Source organism: Salvelinus fontinalis, chromosome 41 (assembly GCF_029448725.1).
Source record: "Salvelinus fontinalis isolate EN_2023a chromosome 41, ASM2944872v1, whole genome shotgun sequence".
NCBI lineage: Eukaryota > Metazoa > Chordata > Actinopteri > Salmoniformes > Salmonidae > Salvelinus > Salvelinus fontinalis.
In genome coordinates, this window is record NC_074705.1 from 10,136,813 (window position 1) to 10,162,423 (window position 25,611).

The following is a 25,611-nucleotide window of genomic DNA, read 5'->3' on the forward strand; positions in this document are numbered from 1 at the left end:
TGACTTTGCTTAAATCACTGATAAAACAACCATTCACATACTGTACAACACAATCAATTTGACTCTGTACATTCCTAATCACTGGCGTTGCATGCACTTTGGTATACAACACAGTGTTGTGGTCCTTTGTGGCTCAGTTGGTAGAGCATGGGGCATGCAACGCCAGGGTTGTGGGTTTGATTCCCACGGGGGACCAGTACGACATTGTATGCACTCACTACTTACTGTAAATCGCTCTGGATAAGAGTGTCTGCTAAATGTCGTCAAATGTCAAATGTATCTATCTAGCCTATTTTATGCATGTGTCAAATCAAATAGAACTTTAAAATGGTAACACTGTCACTGTGGTTGACTGACTGTGTGCTGCTGTCACATTTGGGCCTTGGAAAGCACAAGCAGGACGGGAGCCATGTGTGACTGTCATAGCTAAAGGGATTATCTAGTGATCCAATAAACTCTGGACGGCAATGACAAAGATGATCACGGCCGAGCATTGAGTGAGACGGATGAAATGTACAGTTGCATTTGTTAGTGACTCCGTATAGAGGAGGACAGCACAGGTCAAATCACATCAGCATGAAAACATTGGAGACGCTAGGAGAATGAAAGTCACTAATGGAAATGTGAGGAATTGTTTTATAGCTGTACTGTGGTTCATATTAAGACTACACTACACAAGACTTTTATGCAAGGTATAACAAACACAAATGACATTACCAGCAGAAACACTTAGAGTATTTTGGTAAAACAAGTGAACTACTGCTTTAGGCAGAATATAGTCCGACAAAAACGTGGTCACAAAAATAATATATAGCCAACAGACTACAGGTACAGTCTTAGAAAAAAAGGCGCTATCTAGAACGTAAAAGGGCTCTCCAGCTGTACTCATAGGAGAACACTTTGAAGAACCCTTTTTGGTTCCAGGCAGAGCCCTATTGGTTTCCATGTAGAACCCTTTCCCAAAAGAGTTCTACCTGGAACCAAAAAGAGTTCTACCTGGAACCAAAAAGGGTTCTCCTACGGGGACAGGAATAGAATAGTAAAATATATGACACTCTAAGTCTTATTAATTCATAAGTAAGGGGTAAACTGTATTTATTGTAAACAGCGGAGGATACTTTACAGGGAGTTTGTGCTACTGCTAGGCCCCCTACTAAACCAACCTGCCATATAGCAGGCTTTTAAAAGGCCTTCAACTAAAACAATCCCAAATACTGACCCAATATACACACATCCACAAGGTGTTAATAAAATGGCAGATGTTTCAAGCTGACTCTGTTTGGACAAAAGAAGATTGGCATTTGACAAGCTCAGGCCGGCTAGACTTGAAAGATAGAAATATTCCCCTGAGAAAAAAAAAACTAAAAAAGTTTACCCGTGACACAGATTTTCCTTTTAAATTGTTTTGATAAGAAAAACAACTAATGCTGAAGTGCACATGACCTGGGAACAGCGTAAAATGCTATTTTGCAATCCACATTTATATTGCTCTCTTATCGATGCCATCCACCACTGTCACATAGTGTTTATCTCCCGAATGAACTATTAACCGTGGAGATTCTTATAAATAACATTCCACCACAGCACACAAATGTAACTAAGAATATGTAGCTCTTGGCTATTTTATGATCCCTGTGGGTATAAGAGCATTCAATATTGCATTCAATTAGAACTGTGGCAGTACACTGTTGCATGGTTCTGAAGTGTTTATTTCAAAGGATCAATTTCTCAAGTCAAATACATCCTAGATGTAGATCTACACGTTCCCTACACGAATGGAACAACGCATACGATGAATCTTAAGCAAGTAGCCAGTGGAGAGAAGGGCCATAAACACGCAATCAAATAGAGAGTTAATACACAGGGTACACTGGTGCTTCTCCTCACCAATGTCAATGGGACATGGCTTACGGGAAAAGATAAGTAGCTATTTATAGATAAGAGGGTTTGTGATATGACCTGGATCGGTACACGTTCAATATTGCAATAGATTTGACGGGAATGAGTGCTTCTAAAAAAAAATGCACAGGGTGTTTCCTAAGGCAAATTGTTGTTTCCCGTCGACCACCGCTGTTAACGTAAGGGAATGTGCATCCAAGGCTTTTAGTGGGTTCGTATTACACTTGACCGATGCATGGCCTGCTGACAGCACACGGCTACTTACTGTATTGACTTACTATCGATCTATATCTAAGGTAATGCAAACGTGAACATAGACGCTGTAGGGTACAGCCAGGAGAAATAAGACGCTTTCGCTTTGATTATAGCCCATGATTGCTATTGAAGGAACCGTAATCTTTCAAGGCAGTATAGAAGAACAGGCAATTGTGATAAGTATGATATTATTTAGATCAGTCAATATGACTGATGTTGTTAAAATGGATCAAACCAATTCAGCATCTCAATCCCTTGTACATATAAAGACCCCTCTTCTCTTCTCTCTTCCACCACCTTCATTGTTCTCCACATATAAAGCTTCCATCTGTCCAAGACAACTATGTTGATATGTAATTGTTTAATTGAGATTCAACTGCTGCATTTCTTGTCAAATTAGATAAAAGGGGCACTGAGGATGTTGAAATTAAATGGGACATTTTTTTTCACCCGTAAAATATCAGTTACTGGTAGGATGCCAGAACGCAGGTTTAAATGAGGGAATTTTGGCAGGACCGGGGGAATTAGCGACCAGGCACTGTAAGGTCGAGAGACAGATAGAGAGGCTGCGCTTACACAAGATGGACTATGCTTCTTGCTACAGCATTACTCTCTGACAAGCAAGTGTGTGAAAAGTATTAATGTAGCAACTTCAAACAGCAGTGTAATTCCAAAAGAGGATCAGTCGCACAGGGAAAAAGCCTTTGAGATCTATGGCGTTTCGCCCGACAAATGCTCTGTCAGAATAAGTCTCTGTCAATAGATTTCCCGAGGTTTAGACACACTGTTCACAGAATGACAAGACGCTGCAGCTTAAATGGTCACTATGCCCTATTGGCTACAATCAACAGTTCTATTACCGGAGGAGGTTCAGTCTTGCTTTGATTAACTTTGTCATGCTTGTGTATACTACACCTAAATGGTAAACAGTGGTGATACTCTAGTCCTGGAGAGTAAACAAATCAACACCTACTACTGTTGGGTATGTAACAATTGATGTCCACATGCAGTTATTGGCTTTGTATGTGCAAGGTCATTGTAGTAGAACAAGTGCATTGAACCTACTTACTGCAAACAGATTCCTCTATCAACACTGTTCGTCCTCTCCTCCCCTATAATATAATTAAAGGCTTTTTCAAGTATAGCAATTACATTTTCATCTCAATCGTGTGGTGTGGCGGGTGCACCATCATGTCAAAAAACAGATGCTTTCCCCAAAACGTAATATGAAAATCAATACGTAAAAAGTGAATATACTGTAGCCTATGCAAAGTCGATATTATGAAACCATTCATAATTCATATGTTTATGCTTTGAATATGATGAATCCTTGTCTCCCGGGGCTTATAGGTTCTCACTTGATGAGGGAGATTCTGAGTAAAATATACTGTTAGTGTAGCCTATGTGTGGTATTTAAAACAGTAGTTGTATATTAATGTATGTCCCTATGCTGAACGCCCTGTAGTATTTGGATGACATACAGTAAGAACTAGTGGACTTGTTCCCGAGGCATGTGCTCAGTATGATAGCCTCTATCAACAAACAACAATATGACATGAAGTTCAAAATGAGATAAACATGTAGGCTAGCCTCGCGCAATTCACTTCAAGCGCAGCAATAAAAGGGTTTCAACTCATAGCTATTTGGACCGCTTTGCATCAAAGCCGTAGGTTACATCAAATCTGCCGACAATCCTGGACCACAAAACATCGCAGCATCCCTGCTAATGTGAGACGCACTCTTCAATACAGAACATTCCTTTGGAGTCCCGGACGGTCCATCAGAGGGCAAAGCCAATAGGACAACAGCAAACAACAGGCGGTGCATTTCTAAACACAAAGAAGCAGCGACGGAATGGTTTGCACTGTCACTATAAAACGATTATAATTGAACCACAAAGTAGTCGCATGCACGAAATAAAAAGGCTGAATGACGACGAAAGCTTGTACCAAGTGTTTAGTCAACTGTTGCGGGCTGTCGCCACTGGACAAACACAAATAGCAGCAATCGGATTCAGTTTACAAAGCATTTGAACCTACCGGTGTACTTGTCTACATCCCACCAAGACAAGAGGTGCTGAAACTGTGTCCGTCCTGCGCGGGGCTCTGCATCTGATCTCAACGCAAGAATGGAGTGGGGGAGACATGATAGTGACTGTATGCGGTACTGCAGCTGACAAGAGAGCTGTCCAATCAGGATTATTTGCGAAATGAATAGTAGCCAATCAATCTGTCTGGAAGTGAGGATTCTACTTTCTTTAGCAAGGTTGACTGACATTGCTACTAAACACATTTGCAATGCATGACAGATGGCTTCAAGGAATTGCACTGCAAAAGCTGAGAAGTTTGAGGTAGGCTAATGTGTATTTTTGTAGAGTTTGCATGGATATGATGCTACTCATAACAGACAATTGGAATTAGACAATTTTAGGCTAAATGAACTCATGACTCGACTTCACAGTGTGGCCATTTTTGCTAAACTGCTATGTGACAGAGCTCTACAGTGCCTTCAGAAAGTATTCTCACCTCTTAACTTTTTCCACATTTTGTTGTGTTACAGCCTGAATATTAAAATTGATACACCATAATGTCAAAGTGGAATTTTGCTTGTAGAAACGTTTTGCAATCAATAAAACATGTAAAGCTGAAATGTTAGTCAAGTATTCAACGCCTTCATTATAGTAAGTTCAAAATGTAAAATGTGCTTAACAAATCGCATAATAACTTGCATGGACTCATTCCGTGTTCAATAATAGTGGGTAGCATGATTTTTGAATGACTACCTCATATCTGTACCCCACACATACAATTATTTTTAAGGTCCCTCAATCAAGTAGTGAATTTCAAGCACAGATTCAATCACAAAGAGCAGGGAGGTTTTTAGTTGCTTTGCAAAGAAGGACACCGATTTGGTAGATGTGTAAACAGACGCTGAATATCCCTTTGTGTACGTGAAGTTATTAACCAGGCTTTGGGTGGTGTATCGATACACCCAGTCATTACAAAGCCACAGGCGTCCTTCCTAACTCAGTTGCTGGAGAGGAAGGAAACTGCTCAGGGATTTCACCATGAGACCAATGGTGATTTTAAAACGGATGGATCAACAACATTGTAGTTACTCCACAATACTAACCTAAATGACAGAGTGAAAAGAAGGAAGCCTGTACATAATAAAAAAAATCCAAAACATGTATCCTGTTTGCAACAAGGCACTTAAGTATTACTGCAAAAATAACTTTTTGTCCTGAATACAAAGCGCTATGTTTGGGGGCAAATCCAACACAACACATCACTGAATACCACTCTTCATATTTTCAAGCATGTTGGTGGCTGCATCATGTAATGGGTATGCTTGTCATCGGCAAGAACTAAAGAGCTTTTTAGGATAAAAAGAAACAGAATACATCTATAAACTCAGGCAAAATCTTAGAGAAAAAACTGGTTAAATTTGCTTTCCAACAGGCACTGGGAGACAAATTCACCTTTCAGCAGGACAATAACCTAAAAACTCAAGGCCAAATCTACACTGGAGTTGCTTACCAAGATGTCATTGACTTTTCCTAAGCGGCCTAATTACAGTTTTGACTTAAATCGGCTTGAAAATCTATGGCGAGACTTATAAATGGCTGTCTAGCGATATCAACAATCAATTTGATAGAGCTTGAAGAATTTTAAAAAGAATAATGGGCAAATATTGTACAATCCAGATGTGCAAAGCTCTTAGAGACTTACCCAAAAAGACTCACAGCTGTAATCACTACCAAAGGTGATTCTAACATTTATTGACTCAGGGGTATGAATGCTTATGTAAATTAGATATTGCTATATTTCATTTTCAATAAATTAGCAAACATTTCTAAAAACATGTTTTCACTTTGTCATTATGGTGTGTGTAGATGAGTGAGACAAATATATATATATATATATATATATATATATATATATATATATATATATATATATATATATATATATATATATATTGAATTCAGGCTTTAATACAACAAAATGTGGAATAAGTCAAGGGGTATGAATTCTTTCTGAAGGCACTGAACATGTTAAAATCTGTATTCCTCCTACAACCCTCTGGTTCCCTCAATGGAAATTCAAAATGGCTCTAACTTAAGAGATCTCAGCTGGCCATACATACATACATACATACATACATACATACATACATACATACAGACAGACAGACAGACAGACAGACAGACAGACAGACAGACAGACAGACAGACAGACAGACAGACAGACAGACATACATACATACATACATACATACATACATACATACATACATACATACATACAGACCCGTAGACCAAACTACACTTCTACACACAATGTTTACCTTACTATCTCTCCCCCCACTGATTAAAAAGTAATGTACCAGAAACATGTCAAGTCTTTAATAATAACTACATTACTAACGTAGAAACAATAGAATAGGAAAAGTAAATCATCTTTAATCAGACTCAGAAGATTAAACCTCATAGGCATTCTTTACAACAAACCAAGCAAATCGAAAACCATTATACTGTAGCGAGAAATTATAATGAATGTATTGCAAAATATGAACATGTTCTGTTTTGATGGTTTTAAAATATCAGAATCAACGTATACAGAAAAACATGAAACAAAAAATCCCTTTATCGTTTTTTTAAAACTGCACACCAGTTGCTTTTAAACAGTGAGATCAAATCTAGATAATGTAATAAAGAGCATCGATATCATTGCCAAAACACAGTACAAAAAGTGTTATAGGGAAGTTGTGATATTAGCTTGATTCTTCTCTCCACGGACAGAAATTAAATTAGGGATTGCATGAGGACAGAATTAACTAATTGAGTGATAGAAAATATGGATTAAATGTTATCAGATTTAGGAGTTGTCACTGTTGTCATCGTCATAATATCTGTTCCTCTTGATTTGTTCCTCCACTGACAGCGAGTCATAATCATCTTTCCACAGCATGTTGCTTTTCCCCTGTGCGCAGACATCCTTCATGGCAAAGCTGTCAAGCTGTTCATCCCTTTTCCACCCGTCTTTGGGTTTATCTGTGTGTCCTCTTGACTCCATTCCAAAATCCAAAAGGTCGTCCAGCGATGACACCAAGGGCCTCTCGCTAACAGACTCACTGAAGATGTCAGACTTGAAATCAGACAGGAGGATGGAACTGTTATCGAGCCCAGCAAAAATGTCCTCCAGGAAGCTAGAGGTGCTAATCTTTGGTTCCGCTTCAAAAGAAAATGTACTTTGAGTCGCCTCTGTGAAGACATGTTCATCTAGACTGTCGTCTGTGGCCTCCATACATTTGGCACCCATTGGCACAAAAGCGTCCTCCCTCTGTGCCATGTCTAGAACGTCGGTTGGCATCCATTTTAGTTCTTTATCCCCGAATATGCCCTCCTTAAAATCACTTTCGGCAGCAGCTGGTTCTGTGGACTGAAGTATTCCATCTCTTTCTTCCGTTTTGTAGTCTTCAAGCACTTTGACCATTGGTTCATGGTTAAATAAGAGATGTCCGTTATTGTTGTTGTTGGAGTTTGCGTTTACTGCTGGCTCACCTGATGCCTCACCATCTATCACTGTGACCCTGACCTTATCCTCCTCACTCCCATTTACTTTCTCCATTTTCTTCTTCTCCTCTTTATAAGGGTTCTCTGCCGCAGCCTCCCCGCTATGCCCATTTACTCTCACATCCTCTACCTTCTCTCCACTTTCCTTTTCATCTTTTTCTGTCACATTCCCACTTTCCACAGCTCCTTCCTCGTTCACCTCGCTTGTCACTTCCACATTGGCTTCCACTTTCCCAGCTACCTCTATGCCACTGTCTCTTGGGGGTTCATGGGTGGGAGTACTCTCTGTTACCTCTACTAGGACTACAGGAGTGGTCAAAGCCTTCTTCTCTGCTGGAGTTTCTACAGTTACAACGGCACTTTCCCATGCAGTTTCTTGAGGACAATTTTGTGTTTTTATAGCAGGGCTATCATTTAAAGAAGGTTCATTGACCTGGCTTTTATTGGCATCGGTGTCGGTCTGTGGAGAGCTATCCTGGGGGGGCCATGAGGGTTTAACCAGCTTCACCTCGTCCTCCATCATGAACACTTTCTTGGGAGAATCATTCTGAGGGGGCCATACAACCGCAATCTTACTAGTGGGCTTTTTGTTTTCATCCTGTGATTTGCTCACTTCCTTTTCCTGTGGAGGTGGTACCTCTATCTTTGTCGAACTGACACTGCTCCTGGCTGTGGAATTTCTGGAATCTAGTTTTTCAGGGGACGGTGATTTTAGCTTAGTCTTTTCATTTTCAATGGAATACTCTTGATTTTTATCACTCCAAAGGTCTTTGTGAGGCTTCTGTCCGAATCCTTCGTCATAATTTCCTTTGGACTTGAAGAGTTGTTTGAAGTGGGGCTTGCAGTACATTCGTCCATGGAGAGAGGCGTAGTTGCCAAGGCTGAGAAAGACAAATCTTGTAACTATTCAGACACAATATTTGAAATAAGATAGTTGTTATTATTTGTACTGGTTATAAGTCCAAGTTTGTGGTTTACCTTAGTTTGCCACTGCAGTGCTCACAGCGGAAGCAGCTTTTATGGAAATTGTGTTTGTCTGCGATCAGACACTCCATCGGATACACCCTCTTCCGGCACACCGTACACAGTTCGGACTCTGGAACTCGAATTTTCTGAAAGAGAAAGATAGTGTTAGGTCATTATTTTATTGACAAACAAAGCAACAACACTATTAGTTAATAATTAGTCATTATTCCGAAACCTACTGGACTGTAAATCATTTATGAAATCACAAAAAAAAAGGTTCCCACCTCAAACACACTACAAATTATGAAGGCTTTATGTAGCATACATACAGTAACATCATGCTAAGCACTACACAGATTCTTCACAAATCAGTTAATTCCATACTCTATAAAGGGTGTAGAAAAGGTGACATAGTCTACCATTTTTTTTTACCTTTATTTTTAACTAGGCAAATCAGGCAAATTAGTTTTACAATGACGGCCTACCCTGGCAAAACCCTCCCCTAACCCAGACGATGCTGTGCCAATTGTGCGCCATCCTATGGGACTCCCGATCACGGAGGGTTGTGATACAGCCCGGGATCGTACCAGGGTCTGTAGTGATGCCTTGAGCACTGAGATGCAGTGCCTTAGACCGCTGCACCACTCGGGAGCATCTCCCTATATATAGTAGGCTGCATTGCCAAATGTGACTTAACCGAGACAGACATAACACACACCGACACACAGATGTTACCAAGCTAAGCTAAGCAGGCCTCATAAAGATGGCATTTGTGCTGATGTTAATGATGATGATTGTATGTTAATGATGATGATTGCGGGTTCCGATACTGATTGTACATTAAAATAACACTCCTGTAACATAATTGTTCACCCAGACACATTAATGTGACTTTTTATCTAGTTATAATTTGGAAGAAAACAAGCCTAGCAGAATTGCTATTAGGCTAGTTAGCGGGTAGGGTATTTTGAAATAATAGCTAAGCTAGCTATCTAACAAGGTATTGTTCAGGCCGGTTAGCCTTGCTAATTTTAAGGATATAAGGGTTTCCTATTAATTTTTTATTAAAAGATTACCTTCTTTTCCAAAACCTCTTCTCCTGCGTCTTCTTTTATCTGTTTATAACAGATAAAAGAAGAGGTCAATATAACAGGACAAGTAACTTGGCTGTTAATAGCTGTAAGTGTATGAGACCTCATGTCCGAGGCCTGTAACACACTTATTCAGCATGCATCTGTGTTTTACGAATGTCTAAAGCCAAGATTCTCATAGCTAACCTAATTTAGTTCAGATGCATTGTTTCCAATAGGAATGGTTGTCACACTATGGGCAGAGCAAGCAAGGACGTGTGCAGAACCAAGCAATGCAGCAAGATCTTTTTAGATGTGTTATGAATGTCAATAGGTGTGTCACTTTAAAGGAAGTATGACAAAGCACTACCCAAAGTAGTCATGAGTGTGATCTAAATTAATCTACCCTATTATAAAGGTAGTATCGGGAATGATTAGTTACTTTAGGTGTGATAGGGTGTGTGACATCAGATCGGCAATGATTTTTGTGGCGTAGATGGAGGCCTCTTCATGCAAGGTATGTACAACAAGGCAATGTTAAAGTAAATATGTAGTATACACCATGTGGCCTACCTATGCCATTCAAACATTTGTGTGTATGACTATAAGTGGTGACTGGGTCCACGTGTCTGTACGTTTTGGCACTGAGGAAGATGTAACTTGGTGGTAGGTGTTATAGTACCGGTTGTCTGCTTTCTATCCCCTTTTAAGGCCCTAGTTGAGGGCTTTCCTGAAAACAAGTAATGTCACCATCAGAATTGCCTCCTAATTAGTAGGGCTGTGACGATACCAATATCGCAATATTTTTTACATGGCAAAAATGAAAACACGAAGCAGACCAAACACGCTGGTCCTTAAAAAATCTGCTGTATTTAAAATATTGTGTGCAATAGCTTGGAAAATAAATACATGTGACTGGTTGACAACATAATGATGTTTGTTTCCAACATTAAGGATGTTTTCCTGAATAAATTAAATCCGCTTTCAGTTGTGTTTCCTTGCCATTATACTAATGAGTATCGCGATACTGGTATCGTCCGGTCCCTACCAGTAAGCATACGTCATGTCACCCTTTCTAAAAACAGCTTTTTGGGGGAATTAGCATAGCATTATGCATTTAGCAGTGCACCCTACATATGGAGCGGTTATGTTAATCATCTATTTAGTGCTTTATAGGTGACTCGTGAAACATCTACAGCTGGTTCCGACACCCGTGATAAAGATCAGCAATAATGACTGTATAAAATACAGAATTCAAATGCTGAGCTCTATTGTATGCTAAAAAAATGAGAAATTATATCATTTTACACTAATACAATTGCTCAGAGAAAGATATTTTGTTTAACAAGTAATACTTTTTTCTCTCTAAAACCCCCCCCCTAAAGATTCTTAAATAAATAATGTAGTCAAACGTTTAGTATTTGGTCCCATATTCCTAGCACGCAATGACTACGGATTACAGATCATCTTGAATGAATTGTGAATAATGATGAGTGAGAAAGTTACAGAAGGTCAAAGATCATACCCCCAAGACATGCTATCCTCCCTGTTATTGGTTATGGTGAGAGGACAGCATGTCTTGGGGGTACGATCTTTGAACCTCTGTAACTTTCTCACTCATCATTATTCAGGATTCATTCAGGATTATCCGTAATCATGCTAGCATTCATATTAATGTAGAAGTGTTTAGAAACATATTCTATTCTTATTTGCATTAAAAGTGAATCCAAAATGACACAATACATTATTTAGCATTCATTACTATTGGCCACAAAATAATCTGAAACACAACCAAAACTATGTAATTAGGCAAATGCATCCAACAAGTTTGTAGAGTCACGTGTTCGAAATATGGGAACAAATACTCAACTTTTGAATACTTTATTTATAAGATTTATTTTTATGTATTTGACTTATTCAATAAAATCTCTTTCTCTGAGCAATTGTATTAGTATAAAATAATATAATTTCCCCATAAAATGTTGCATACAATATACAGTAGCTCAGTATTTTAATTGTTTATTAGTCATCAGTCATTATTGCTCATATTTATTAAGGGTGTCAATAATTTAGGACCCCACTGTATGTAGTGCCCATGAAGACTTTATATTATACTATATGAGTCCATTATAAATTGTAGTTCATGTTTAGATCATTTCAATTTAGATTTAAAGGTACACTATGCAGAAATCGCGCCGCCATTTCCTGGTTGCTAAAATTCGAATAGTTCGCCTAATTACATTTTCAGTGACAAAACAAGTGAATATAGTGTAGCGAATCATTGTACCATCTAAACCGCTGTGAAATATATTTTACATAACCAAAAATATTGTATTTTCAGCTGTTTGAAGATGGTGTACAAAACCAAAAGTGAAAGACTCAAAAATGAAACTTAAGAAATGGAAGCATTGTAATAACACAGTAGAACATATCTACCGCTTCTTAGACTTGCTTTCAATGAGAAATCTATAACTCACATTTCTATGTGACTTTGGTCGGGTCCCCCAAAAAGTTACATATTGCAGCTTTAAATCCTATGACTTATTACTTTTTGATGGAATATACATGCTAATTCTATACTTAAGCATACGGCCCGAGGAGGTGTGGTATATGGCCAATATACCACGGCTAAGGGCTGTTTTTAGGCAACCCCCGAGGTGCCTTATTGCTATTATAAACTGGTTACCAGTAAAAATATATATTTTGTCATACCTGTGGTATACGGGCTTAAATACTACGGCTATCAGCCAATCAGCATTTATGGCTCGACCCACCCAGTTTGTAATTAGAACTATACAACCGCATCCTCACACAAGCATGAAAACATTCATCCATAACTTCCCATCACTGCTTTTTGCAAAAGCAGCTCTATATCTTAGGCATCAACTCAACCACCCCCTGTAGACAAGCACATCATGAGGCGCTTTCTTGCTGTGTTTTAATGCATTCTAAACAGACTGTCAGTACCCATTAGATTCATTATGCTTTAGAAGTATTAGTGTCTGTCAGATAAAAATAAATAAGAAGAGCAACAAAGGGGAAATGCATCATTAAAAACAGTGCAGATGCAAAACTTTAATGCTGAGTTTGAAGGCACTGTTAATATTTTTTTTACTTTCACACAAAAAAATATGTTAAACACACCATCACTCTCTATTAGTCTCCCCTCATGCTCCACGCGTTGGTTTACCCGTCACGACAGTCTCCTGCTGGTGTGTTACGATCTGTGATGTCCTCTGTTCTGAGACACTAAATCCCAGATTTTGGAACACACTCTCGCTTTCGGCCCAGGACTGGTGGAAGCTCTTCAGTAGGTCCTCGGTGGCGGCCTCCACAGGAACTGCCATCTCTTCAACCGTCCCTTTCACCACGTCGGCATAGGAGGGAGGGAGGGGGCGGGTCATGTGGCTCTCAGAGTGCATGCTGGTCTCGCTCCTCACCCCTCTTGTTACGGTGCCAAATTCATCCATGCCAGAGAACTCCTCAGTGACGGACTTTGTTTTGGAGTGCCCCGTCGGTTCGGCAGATTCTGATTCTCTCCTCTCTCTCTCCTCTTGTTTCTCTCTCACTTCTTTGAGAGCATTACGATCACCCAAGTCAAAGGCATTCTTGATGGCCTTTATGTTGAAGGCAGGTGTTTCATCGGTTTTTGGCGTTTTGGGGTCTGCCTCTGGATCTTCAGTGTCACTTCCCAGTCTATCTGTGATGATGATGGGATCTTTTCTGATGTACAGCTTTGGTTGTGGGGATTCAAATTGATTGACCAGCTTTGACAGGTCAAGCCTAGGGAGATCCTCTTTCATTATGTCTATAATCACACCCTCAGGAACTTCCTCTAGATCCTCTGGACCCAGGCGCTCTGGGATTTCTATGGGGTCCTTCCGCATGTATGTCCTGCTCACCTCTGCCTTCTGAGCTTCCTCAAAGAAGAACTTTTTGTCTCTGACAGTCATCATGGAGTCAACCATATCAGCCACATCCGGAGTCGTCGTCCCAGTCTCCATCTCCTGTGTCTGCATGTGGATCTCAGGTTCAATCAGCGCTGGGGAATCCTCTCTGTCAGAGGCTTGCTCTGTCGTCAGAAACTCAGGCATGGGTGGGGGAGGGGTCATGCCCCGAGAGAGCTTCGCAGTGGTGTCCTTCAACTTGGCTAGCTTCTCTGAGCGGCTTAAGGTGGGAGAGGGTGTGGCCCTACAGAACCGAGAGGTAGGGGTGCGGGGAGGGGGGGGTGGTGGGGTTGGGGTGGCACCAGACCTGTATGACAGAGGAGGTGAGGGTGTCACTGTGAAGGGTGAGTTTGTTCTCCTCACTGATTCAATGCTTATGAAGGTAGGTGAAGGTGTTCGCGTTGCAAGCATGGGAGAGGGAACTCTGGGATCAGGACCTTTTACTTCAGTCAGCTCTGGCTTTTTGCTCTCATGAGAGATCTTCTTCTCCTCAACCACTTTCTTATGGGTTTCGACTCTTGACGAGCCAATGCTTATTTTAGATATCTTAGCTGTTGCTCCTCCAAATCCTTTCTTTTCAAGTGCTGGCGCAGGTGGTGGTGCAGGTGATGGTGCAGGTGGGGGTGCAGGTGATGATGCAGGTGCCGGTTCACTTTCCTGTTTTGCCATGGCTGCCATGTGTCCTTCTAAGAATACAAGTTTTGCTTGTGCTAGGTTTCTCACACGGAAAAGGATCTCTGTGAGCTTCTTCTTATTCTGCTGAACAGCAACCTGTGTTAAATCACGCTTTTCCTCCGCCCTGATCAACCAGTCAGGGACCTCACTAAGTATTGTCCTCACTGAGTTTGAATCCATGTTCCCTGGATGAAGCTGCTTAATGTTAAAAAGCAGCTTCTGTACCATTACACATTTCTCTGAATCTGTGCTCTCCTCCACTGATTGAGCTGTGTTTTCCACCATTGATTGAGCTGTTTCTGTCTGTGCTGCTGCCTTCCCTGCAATGTTCATGGAGTCAGCCTTAGACTCTGCCTTCGACCTCTCTTGATGCTGCTGCATTTTGCTTACTTCTCCTTGTTGTTGGAAAGACTTGACCTGCTGCTTCTGTGTGCGAACCTGCTGTTCCTGCTTCTGGAAGCTCTGTTGAACTACTCTCTCATTAACAATCACTTGCTCGTGCTTCTGAATGTGCTGTTCCTGCATGCTTTGTTGACTACGGGAGACAGATATGTGGCAGTGCCCTGGAGTTTGAGCTACTGGCATGGGAACTAGCTTTGGCTCTTTGGGCAAAGGGACTTTAATGCCTTTCTGCTTTGCCTTTGTCTTCATTTGGATTTCCAGCTTTGTTTCCTTGGCAGCTGCAGTTTTCTCAACCTCCTCAGCTTTCTCCTGTGTCACATTCATCTCCACCTTTACTTCATTTTTTGCTGAGCTACTGGTGGCCATCTGGGTGCTCTCCTGAACTACTCTGGTCTCACTCTTAGAAATAGTCTCCATACTCGTTTGATGTACATGTAATTCATTTTTCACTGCTCGTTGATCTTTTTCCACCACCTCGCTTTTCTCCTCCTTCTTCTCTGTTGGCAACTTCACTGTTCTCACCTTGAAATTTGGTGTCACTTTTGGAATTTTGATTTTGGTAGGCTGAGATGGAATCTTTTTTACTTCCTGTGTGAGTAAGGCGTTAGTATTCTTTGCATCCTCTGCTTCGGATGTTACGGCGGATTGGGTTTGAAGATTTACATTTTCCTGGACAATGCTCTGAGTGGAGATGATAGACTGTGAGCTAGCATTCATACCACTCTGCTGCTCAGCTACTGAGGACGAAATCACATTAGAGCCAGATTGGACTTTAATGTTGGACTCATGGTGAAGGTGAGCAGCAGAGACTGAAACAGCCTGATGCTTGCCAGAAGAAACAGACTGATGCTTGCCAGAGGGAACAGACTGATGTTTTCTGGAGGCAACAGATGAGGTGAGTTCTTTCCCAGAAGAGGCCATAGAGGACTGATCAGTGCTAATGTGTTTCTTATCTGAGGAATTATTTCCAGATTCAGAGGTTGATTTTTTATTTCCCACTGAGATCAAAGGTTTGCTCAGGGGGATATGTGATAGAGCTTTCTTCATGGGCGGCTCTTGTGATGCTGTGCATACTTTGCTTTTAGACTGAGTTTCCTCAGCCTGTGTTACCTCTGAGGTCACTTTTGACTGCTCTGTTTTGTGTGCAACTGAGTGTTGTTCACTTGCAACATTGGTTGAGCCCATCATCTGCATCATATTAGTTGGAGGCGAGGAGGGAGATGCGACTCGTGAAGTGGCGGGAGTTGTGTCTTGTGACTTGTTTCTGTCAGCCTCCTCTCTTTGCACACGATACCTTTCCTCTGCCAGCATCAGTGGGGTTTTGAATTTACGGGCATATGGTTTAGGTTTTGCCACTGGTGCAAGTTCTGCAGGTGGGGGTATTTTGATTGGAGGGATGAATACCTTTTTAGGTGGTCGTGGCAACTCTTCCTGTGATGGTTTTGCCACTGGGATTGGTGAAGGGATTTTAGTCATGGACACTGTAGAATCAGATTGAACCTGTGTGTTGGTAGTATTTGTATTTTCTTCCTGTTTACAACTGATTTCACTTTTGACTTCCTGAACTGCTCCTTCCTTTTTATGTTCTGTTTGAACTGTCATTGGCTGAGGAGGTGGAGGAGTCGGTGGTGGTGCTGCTTGCTTTTTCTGCCATTTTGGTTTGACCAGTATTGGTTGCTTGGGTGGCTCAGGTTTTGGGATTTTGAATAAAGGCCTAGCTTTAAATGGCTTTCCAGGTGGTGGTGTAGGCACTTGGTGTGGCATTGAGTTTAGCTCTTGTTGTGAGGGCGGTGGAGGAAGAAAGTCTTGCCCTGCCACGGAGGGTGGGGGTGGGGGAGGGGGAGGAGGGAAAAAGTCGGGCTCCCCGCATTCTACTGGGGGTGGAGGAGGTGGAGGCGGAAGATCACTGTCCTGTCTCATAATCAGGGGACGGGATGTGGGAAACATTGGGCTACGGCTTGACAGGGACATTGGGCAGCCTGCCACTGGTGAGGGCGGGGGAGGAAGAGACATCTCAGACTCAGAGGGTGGAGGCGGGGACGTGGGAGGAGGGGGGAAATTAATCTCAGGCGTCCCTTTTTTTAGCATACCTTTTCCCTTCATGTCCAGGTTCCGGAAATTTGTATTCAGATTTTTGACGTTGTGTTTTTGTGTGACAGTCTTATGTTCTGTCACTGTTGTTTGCAACTGTTTCATTGTTTTTGTTTCCTGTGTTTGCTTTGAAACAATATTAGTTTGAGATGTGCTTTGTCTTTCTTTCATCACATTTATGTCTGAGGCTGCTTTATTCTCAGTCATCTGATTGGCTGCTTTAATCTCCTTCATCTGATTCGTTGATGTATTATCAGTCATCTGATTGGTCATGTTTTTCTTGTTTATGAAGATGGGTTTAGGGGGTGGTGGTATTTTCTGTTTCACAGCCTGTTCTTTAACATGTGTCTGCTGTGAGGACTCAGACATATTGACTGTTTTGACCTGTGTTGTCACGTTCATGTCCGAGACTTGTGTTTCTCTCTGTGTTTCTTTCGTCACATTTTTGTCTGAGACTGCTTTATTCTCAGTCATATGATTGGCTCCTTTATTCTCAGTCATATGATTGGCTGCTTTATTCTCAGTCATATGATTGGCTGATTTATTCACAATCATCTGATTGGCTGATTTATTCTCAGTCATATGATTGGCTGATTTATTCACACTCATCTGATTGGATGCTTTATTTTCAGTCATGTGATTGGCTGATTTATTCACAATCATCTGATTGGCTGCTTTATTCTCAGTCATATGATTGGCTGATTTATTCACACTCATCTGATTGGCTGCTTTATTTTCAGTCATCTGATTGGCTGCTTTATTCTCAGTCATGTGATTGGCTGATTTATTCACAATCTTCTGATTGGCTGCTTTATTCTCAGTCATCTGATTTGCTGCTTTATTCACAGTTATCTGATTGGCTGATTGATTTACAGTCATCTGATTGGCTGCTTTAATCTCTGTCATCTGATTCATTGATGTATTATCAGTCATCTGACTGGTCAGGTTCTTCTTCTTTATGATCATGTGCTTAGGAGGGGGTTGCATTTTCTGTTTCACACTCTGTTGTTTAACATGTGTCTGTTCTTTAACTTGAGTCTGTTTTTTTACATGTTCCTGCTGTGAGTCCTCCAACATATTTACTGTTTGGACCTGTGTTGTCATAGAGTGTTCCTCTTGGGTGAGGGTCTTGCTGCTCTTCACTGATTTGTTCTCGGTGTACTTCTCAGTGTGCTTTTGTGTGGTGTCCTGTGATTTACTGCTCTGACTCTGAGACAGGTTTTTCACAGCAGGGGCTAGATTGACTGTGACGTTCTCATTCTTAGCCACATCTGAGTATTCATGGTCCACCACTTGCTGTGTGGGTAATGGATTTTTCACATGAGCTCTGGGAGCTTTCCTGGGAGGATACTTTCGTACTTTCCGATTGGAATATTCTTTTCTCTGCATCAGATTCTTTATCGCTCCTTTAACATCTCCCTTTATCACCTCCTCCTTCTCCATCTGTGATTGCTCCTCATCCTGGTCCTGCCCCTGCCCTTCGTAGAGGCATTTTATGGAGGTCTTCACATCTCCCTCAGTGCTTCCCCTGCGTTGCATTCGTGGGGATGTGGATGGTTCTAGTAACAGCTGTATTGTGCCTCTCACGTCCCCCTGTTCACTCACTTGGTGCTGGTAAAGTTTTTTCTCACTCGAGGCCTCATGCAAACCCTTCAGCGCAGTATGAATGTCTCCCTTTACAATCTCCTCCTTTTCCATCTCTTTCACTGCCTGCTTAGCCTCTTCTAGTGATTTCAAGGTGCCTTTGATATTGCCGGGCACTAAATCCTCAACAGTTACCTCAGTCTTGGTGGTCGACGATTTCTCTAATGATTGGAGTGCTCCTCGGATATCACCTCGGACAATTTCTGGCTTTTCCATTTCCTTGGCTTGGTTTTGAGCCTCCTCCAAAGACCTCAGAGTCGTGTGCAGGTCCCCTTTCACCACTTCCTCTTTCTCTATCACGACTCTCTTGCTAATAGTTTTGGTCAGTGAGTCCAGGGCCGCCCTCAGATCTCCCTTGACAATTTCCTCTTTCTGCAGGTTTTCCAGCAAGAGAGCCGGTTCCATCATGAACACCTTCACTGTGTTGTTGACATCACCGGGGACAATATCGTCCTCAGCTACTGTGCGTTCAATCTGCTGTTGATTCTTCCTTAGTGTCATTTTGGTTTCCATAACGTCGCCGCCAATGATACGTTCCTTCTGCGCCTGTTCTTGTTCCTCATTAGGTTCAAACTGGAGTTGTTTAAGGTAATCCAGAGCCCCAGATTCAATACAGGTGGAGTAAAAGCTAACGTTACCCCTCTCCGTGTCTTCCACCCTTATCCTTTTAGATTCCTCTGACCCTGGGTTGGACAAGAGTCTGTGAAGGGTCCTACTGACATTGCCTTTGATGATATCCTCCTTCTCAATGCCAGCACCGTCTTCCTTATTGAGGAGGGAGTATATAGTCATTCGCACATCTCCCTTTTCATCTTCTTGAATCAGAATTCCACGTTTTGAGGAGCCCTCCTCCTTCAGTAGGTTGTTGATGGCCTCTTGAATGTCGCCTCTGAGGATTTCCTCCTTCTCAACATTGAATCCCTTTTCTTGGTTGAAAAGCTGTTTTACCGTTGTGTTGATGTTGCCTCTCTCGTCCTGGTCTATGACTATCCCTTTCTCTGTCATGTCTCGTCTGTTTAGGAGGTTCATCATGATGTTGTTCAGATCCCCTCTGATCACCTCCTCCTTCTGGATTTCTGGAGCATCTTGGTTCATGAGTCTGTATTTTGCCATTCTGACATCTCCTATCTCATCCGTCTCAATGAGAATCCCTTGTGAGTCAACCATTTTCTGACAATAGAGCTCTTCAAGGGTCTCTTTGATGCTCTTCCCTATTATTTCAGTTCTATCTACACTGTTCTCATTAAATTTGGTTAAAGGAGTGGTTTCAAAAAGCCATGTTGTTGTCTTTACATCTGCTTGTGGGATCTCCTCCCGGGTGACAACAGTCTCTGTTCCGTCTGACTCTTTAATGCTGTCAAGCGGCTGCTTTTCAAAGAGCCACACAGACTGCTTGACATCTCCTTTCATCACTTCTTCTTTTGTCACTGTCTCCATTTCATCATATTCTGAGCCCTCGCCATGGATCTTATCGATGCTGTGTGTTTCAAACATCCACGAGGCCGTCCTGACGTCCCCTTTTTGGATTTCACTCACGCTAACAGTTCTAACATACTTCTGGGACATTTCATCTGTCTCAAAAAGGTGTTTGTTTGTCTTCACATCACCACCCTGGATATCTTCAACTGTTTTAGTCAACACTTTCATGTCCTCAGCAATTTCATCAAGAGGTTGTGTTTCGAACCTCCACCTGGCCGTGCTGACATCACCTTTCTGGACGTCCTCCTCAGTGACAGATTTGATGACATAGATGTCGTCTGTGTCCCTTATTGAATCCAGAGGTTTTGTCTCAAATAACCACCGGGCCCCCACCACGTCTCCGCTCATGATTTCTTCCTTTGTCATAGTGGTAACTTCATGGTAGTGGCCCTCTTTGTCACAGATTGCATACAGTGGCTGATTTTCAAACATCATGGTGTAGCTTTTCACATCCCCTTTCTCTATATCGTCCCTGATGATGCTCTGGAGTTTTGACGTCTCAGTCTCGGTGGACTCCTCCTGGATTTTATCGAGAGAGTAAGTCTCAAAAACGAAGCGACCTTGACCAACGTTTCCTCCCTGCACATCGGTTACGGTGCGAGTGTCCTTGGCTTCCTCTGTATCCTCGCGGATAGTGTCTATAGGTTGGTTTTCAAAAAGCCACATGTTGTTCACTACATTTCCTTTCTGAATTTCCTCCGCCGTAAGGGTCTTCAGCTTATGCATTGTTTCAGATGAGGTTGAGGTCATGATGTCGGAAGACCGATTCTGAAAGAGAAACTTCATCCTAGACACATCTCCAGACTGGACATCAATCTTAGTCACCCTTCTGAAGGCACCACTCTCCTCCCCTGTGAGGTTCTCCAGGTTCTCTGTCTCAAAGAGGAAGCGAGCATGATGCACATCTTTGCCTTGGACGTCCTCTTGTTTGACAGTGCAGGTTTTGAGAACGGTCTCCGATTCAGACTCTGAATGGTCACAGATGTTATCGAGGTTCTGAGTCTCAAAGAGCCATGTGCATGTTTTGACGTCCCCTTTGTTGACCTCCTCAACCTCAGTCTCATTCCTCACCTTATCTGCTTTCTCATACAGATTATCCATTGGTTGAGTCTCGAACAGCCACCTGCAGGTTTTCACATCACCTTTCTCAATTTCAACACTCTCCTTTGTCTTAGTTTCATCTTCTTCAGTGTTGCTGAAATGTTTAATACCATCGAGGGGTTGAGTTTCGAATAACCACTTGGCAGTCTTGACATCGCCCGATTCAATCTCCTCCTTTGATATACCTTTTATAATCTGGAATTTATTGCTACTTTCATCAAACTCATCGATAGGACGTGTTTCAAACATCCACCTGCAGCTTCGAACATCTCCTTTTACTATCTCCTCACGTCGCACGGTTTTCACCTCGTGGTAGTGTCCCTCGCTGTCTTGCATGGCATACATCGGGGTGGATTCAAAAAGAACTTTGTTTGATTTCACAGACCCACTGGTAACACCTTCAACTTGAATTCTCTGTGCCCCCTCACATCTGCTTAAATCCAAGGTTTCAAATCTTTCCTTGTGATTTGTGACGTCGCCCTTATCAAGTTCTTCAAGGTTTATAGAGCGTGTCATTTCCTTCTTCTCCTCCCTTATGTTTTCAAGTGGTTGACTTTCAAAAACCCACTTCTGATGTCTAACATCACCCTTCTCCTCCTCGGACGCAACCATCTTCTGAAGTTTCCCTACTTCAGCCAAATCCTTCAGGTTCTCCATTGGCACTGTCTCAAACAGATGTTTTGCTGATTGCACATCCCCTCCTACAATCTCCTCTGAGGGTAAAGGTCTGGCATTGGCGTTGTCTTTCAGAGTATCCATCTGCTGTGTCTCGAAAACCAGGCAGTGCTTCCGCACATCAGCTCCAATAATCTCCTCCTTTTGCCTGATGCTTTGCCATTCCTCATCTTTAATGGAGTCCAGTGTCTTTGTCTCGAACAGCCACCTCCCTCGGTTCACGTCTCCCTGCGAGTTGTCCTCCATGGAGACTCCACAGATCAGCTTCACCTTGGCAGGGTCTTTGTTGATCATGTCCAGAGCTTGGGTCTCAAAGAGCCAGCGGGAGGTCTTTACATCTCCTTTCTCCATCTCCTCCCTGCGGATGGCGGTGATCTCCAGTATATTTCCAGAGTTGCCCCTTATGACACACATGGGCTGGGTCTCAAACATCCGTGTGGTTGTCTTCACTTCCCCTTTGATCTCCTCAAGCTCTGACTTCAGTTTCAAGAAGTGGCTCTCCTCAATGGTCTCTGTGTGGCTGAGGGAATCCAAGTGTTGCGTTTCAAACAGATACCTGGCCGTTTTCACGTCCCCTCCTGTAATATCTTTAGTGAAGACAACCTCCAAGGCTTGCTCATCCTCCTGGTAGATTTTATTCAGACAATCCAGTGGCTGGGTCTCAAAAAGATATGTGGCTGTTCGTACGTCTCCTCTCGCCAGCTCGGTCAATTTCCCTGTCTGTACGGTGGAGTCTGGGGTGTCTGGACGCAGTGCATCCATGGGCTGGGTCTCAAACATCCAGGCTGTGTATTTGACATCACTTCCTGCAATGATTTCCTGCTGAGCAATGTTCTTCACTTCATCGTCCTCATCTGGGGTGTCATCTTTAATGGTATCCAGCGGCTTATTCTCAAACATCCAGCGCATGGACTGCACCTCCCCTTTAAGGATCTCGTCCCACTCCAGGTAATCTCCCTCAGGGCTCATACATTCATCCCCACCACTGTTCTCAAACACATAGCAAGCCTGCTGGACTTCCCCGGTCATCTCATCTTCACTATCCAGCTGTGCCTGCTCGATCTCAGCGACGTCGGTGAAGTAGTCCTTCTCCATGGTCCTCCGAACCTCTGGGTGCATGTGCTTGTACAGACGCTTCAGCTCATTGCGGTTCCTCTGCTTGGAGTACTGCTCCTTGTTGAAGATGTATCTCTGTTGGCCAGCCTGCTCCTGAGGAGGGAGAGAGTCAAAGCACTCGGGGACCTCCTGGGGCATTAGTTCAGTGGGTGGAGGAGGGAAGTGCTCCATGGTCTCATAATCCATGGATGAGGCTGAGGCAGCGGTAGATGAGGAGACAGCCCCTGTTCTCATAGTGGATGAGGCTGAGGCATCGGTAGATGAGGAGACAGCCCCTGTCCTCATAGTGGATGAGGCTGAGGCAGCGGTAGATGAGGAGACAGCCCCTGTCCTCATAGTGGATGAGGCTGAGGCAGCGGTAGATGAGGAGACAGCCCCTGTCCTCATAGTGGATGAGGTTTCATAGCGCGTTGCTGCTGAAGCTCTGGATGACTGTTTAACAGTGGAGGAACTTTCATAGCTAGCTGCTGCTGAGGAGGACTGGTTAACCGGTGCCCATTGAAACTGGTTGTAATCCAGATCAATCTATGGTTTAATGATTGATGGAAAGAAGGACAGTGATGGTTGCAGTCAGAATATGAAGTGAGAGAAATGGAAAAGAGGACAGTATAGCAGAAAAAGCGTAGAGTAGATATAAGCAGATAATGAGATCTCTGAATGTGTTTGTTTTTACACAAAATTCTCACGTCATCCAATTTACTCAGTACACACTACCCTCAAAGTGAATTCCCCTGCTTTGATGTTGATATCATGGCATCGTCTATAGACACACTATAATGGCCATGTAGATAAACAGACTGCATCATTACCTTAATTTGCTTGCCCGGCGTGGCCTGCTCGATCGTCTTCTCATACTGCTGCTTCAAAGCCTGAGTGGAGACCTTTGGTAAGTCCTCTCCTCCTATGACCCTAACTGAAATAGAAACAGGAAGCAGTTGTCTCATTAAATGATTCTCAGTTTGAAGTCCAGGTGGTTTGGAGGAAACTAAAATTGTGTCTTTAAAACCTACCATTTCCAATTCCGAAAGTGGCATTGATTACCCTATTCCCAGTTGCAATATTTTTTACCTTCCTATGCCTTGGTTTAATTTGCGGCCATGCACTGAATTTCTAATAGAAAAGCATCAGCAATACAATTCAATTCTACACCTCCTCTGTAATTTAGGCTTGGAGAATAATCTCCAGCTTTTCAACAGTCATTACAATACAACGTACACTCTAGGGTGTGATCAAAAAAGCCAACATTTTAAATATGAATGGTATTATACTCTACCCGTTTCATCATAATGGTTTTCATAACTGGAGGCCACGTTGCTTTGTTGAACTCTTTGATCATGAGTCACCTGTAATGAGATGGAGGCAAGCGGTGAGCACAATAGGCAATTCTTCAAATTGATTTCCTTTCCACACACAGACAACAGAAAGGGTGTGTAAGTGGACTGTTCATTCGCAATGAAAACAGCATTTTTCTTACCACGTAAGGTTCATTTAGTCCTGCATTTGTTTTTTTTTTAACTTTACTCTATGTTGGAAAACTTTGGTAAACAAATAAAGTGATATGAGAAACAAAAAGTGTTAAAATGATTCACGTACACTTAATTATAGATGTTGCGGGTAGTTGCAGGGGCAGCTAACATATTGAGTTTAAACAATTAGACTTATTGAGTAGATGTGGGCTGAAATGATGGGAAACGGCCTTGCAGGCTTCATGATGGACTCAATATGCGTTTGTGAGAAATAGGTTTAGTTTGAGACTGCACAGTTGCAGGGTTAAGGGTCCAACTGAATATAAAGACTAATTAAAATATATATACAGTTGAAGTCGGAAGTTTATATACACTTAGGTTGGAGTCATTAAAACCCGTTTTTCAACCACTCCACTAATTTCTTGTTTTAACAAACTATAGTTTTGGCAAGTCGGTTAGGACATCTACTTTGTGCATGACACATGTCATTTTTCCAACAATTGTTTACAGACAGATTATTTCACTTATAATTCACTGTATCACACTTCCAGTGGGTCAGAAATGTACATAAACTAAGGTGACTGTGCCTTTAAATAGCTTGGAAAATTCCAGAAAATGATTTTATGGCTTTAGAATATTTTGATAGGCTAATTGACATCATTTGAGTCAATTGGAGGTGTATCTGTGGATGTATTTCAAGGCCTACCTTCAAACTCAGTGACTCTTTGCTTGACAAGAGAAAATCTAAAGAAATCAGCGATGACCTCAGAAAAAAAATTGTAGACCTCCACAGGTCTGGTTCATCACTGGGAGCAATTTCCAAACGCCTAAAGGTACCACGTTCATCTGTACAAACAATAGTATGCAAGTATAAACACCATGGGACCACACAGCCGTCATACCGCTCAGGATGGAGACACGTTCTGTCTCCTAGAGATGAACGTACTTCAGTGCGAAAAGTGCAAATCAATCCCAGAACAAAAGCAAAGGACCTTGTGAAGATTCTGGAGGAAACGGGTGCAAATGTATCTATATCCACAGAAAAACAAGTTCTATATCGATGTAACCTGAAAGACCGCTCAGCAAGGAAGAAGCCACTGCTCCAAAACCGCCATAAAAAGCCAGACTACGGTTTGCAACTGTACATGGGGACCAAAATCGTACTTTTTGGAGAAATGTCCTCTGGTCTGATGGAACATAAATAGAACTGTTTGGCCATAATGACCATTGTTATGTTTGGAGGAAAA

At 42.2% G+C, this 25,611-nt stretch overlaps 2 protein-coding genes across 8 annotated transcripts in view; both read right to left on the reverse strand.

Moving 5' to 3' along the window:
• LOC129840229 (beta-1,3-galactosyltransferase 1-like) overlaps positions 1-4,321 on the reverse strand; it is a 128,595-nt gene extending 124,274 nt beyond the window's left edge. For 2 of the 5 annotated variants that reach the window (XR_008757176.1, XR_008757175.1), the window contains exon 1: positions 4,194-4,317. The gene's annotated coding sequence lies outside the window, so the exon portion shown is untranslated. Of the gene's footprint in view, positions 1-4,193 lie in introns of all 5 variants that reach the window. The other 3 variants (XM_055907917.1, XM_055907916.1, XR_008757177.1) reach the window with 2 other exon arrangements.
• Positions 4,322-8,524: 4,203 nt separating this feature from the next.
• LOC129840425 (xin actin-binding repeat-containing protein 2-like) overlaps positions 8,525-25,611 on the reverse strand; it is a 65,214-nt gene continuing 48,127 nt past the window's right edge. For all 3 annotated transcript variants that reach the window (XM_055908300.1, XM_055908299.1, XM_055908301.1), the window contains 5 exons: positions 24,172-24,241; positions 23,708-23,811; positions 12,959-23,423; positions 8,711-8,844; positions 8,525-8,613 (listed from right to left, as the gene is read on the reverse strand). In XM_055908300.1, the coding sequence (XP_055764275.1) occupies positions 8,750-8,844; positions 12,959-23,423; positions 23,708-23,811; positions 24,172-24,241 (10,734 nt within the window). In that variant the 3' untranslated portion in view covers positions 8,525-8,613; positions 8,711-8,749. The remainder of the gene's footprint in view (positions 8,614-8,710; positions 8,845-12,958; positions 23,424-23,707; positions 23,812-24,171; positions 24,242-25,611) is intronic.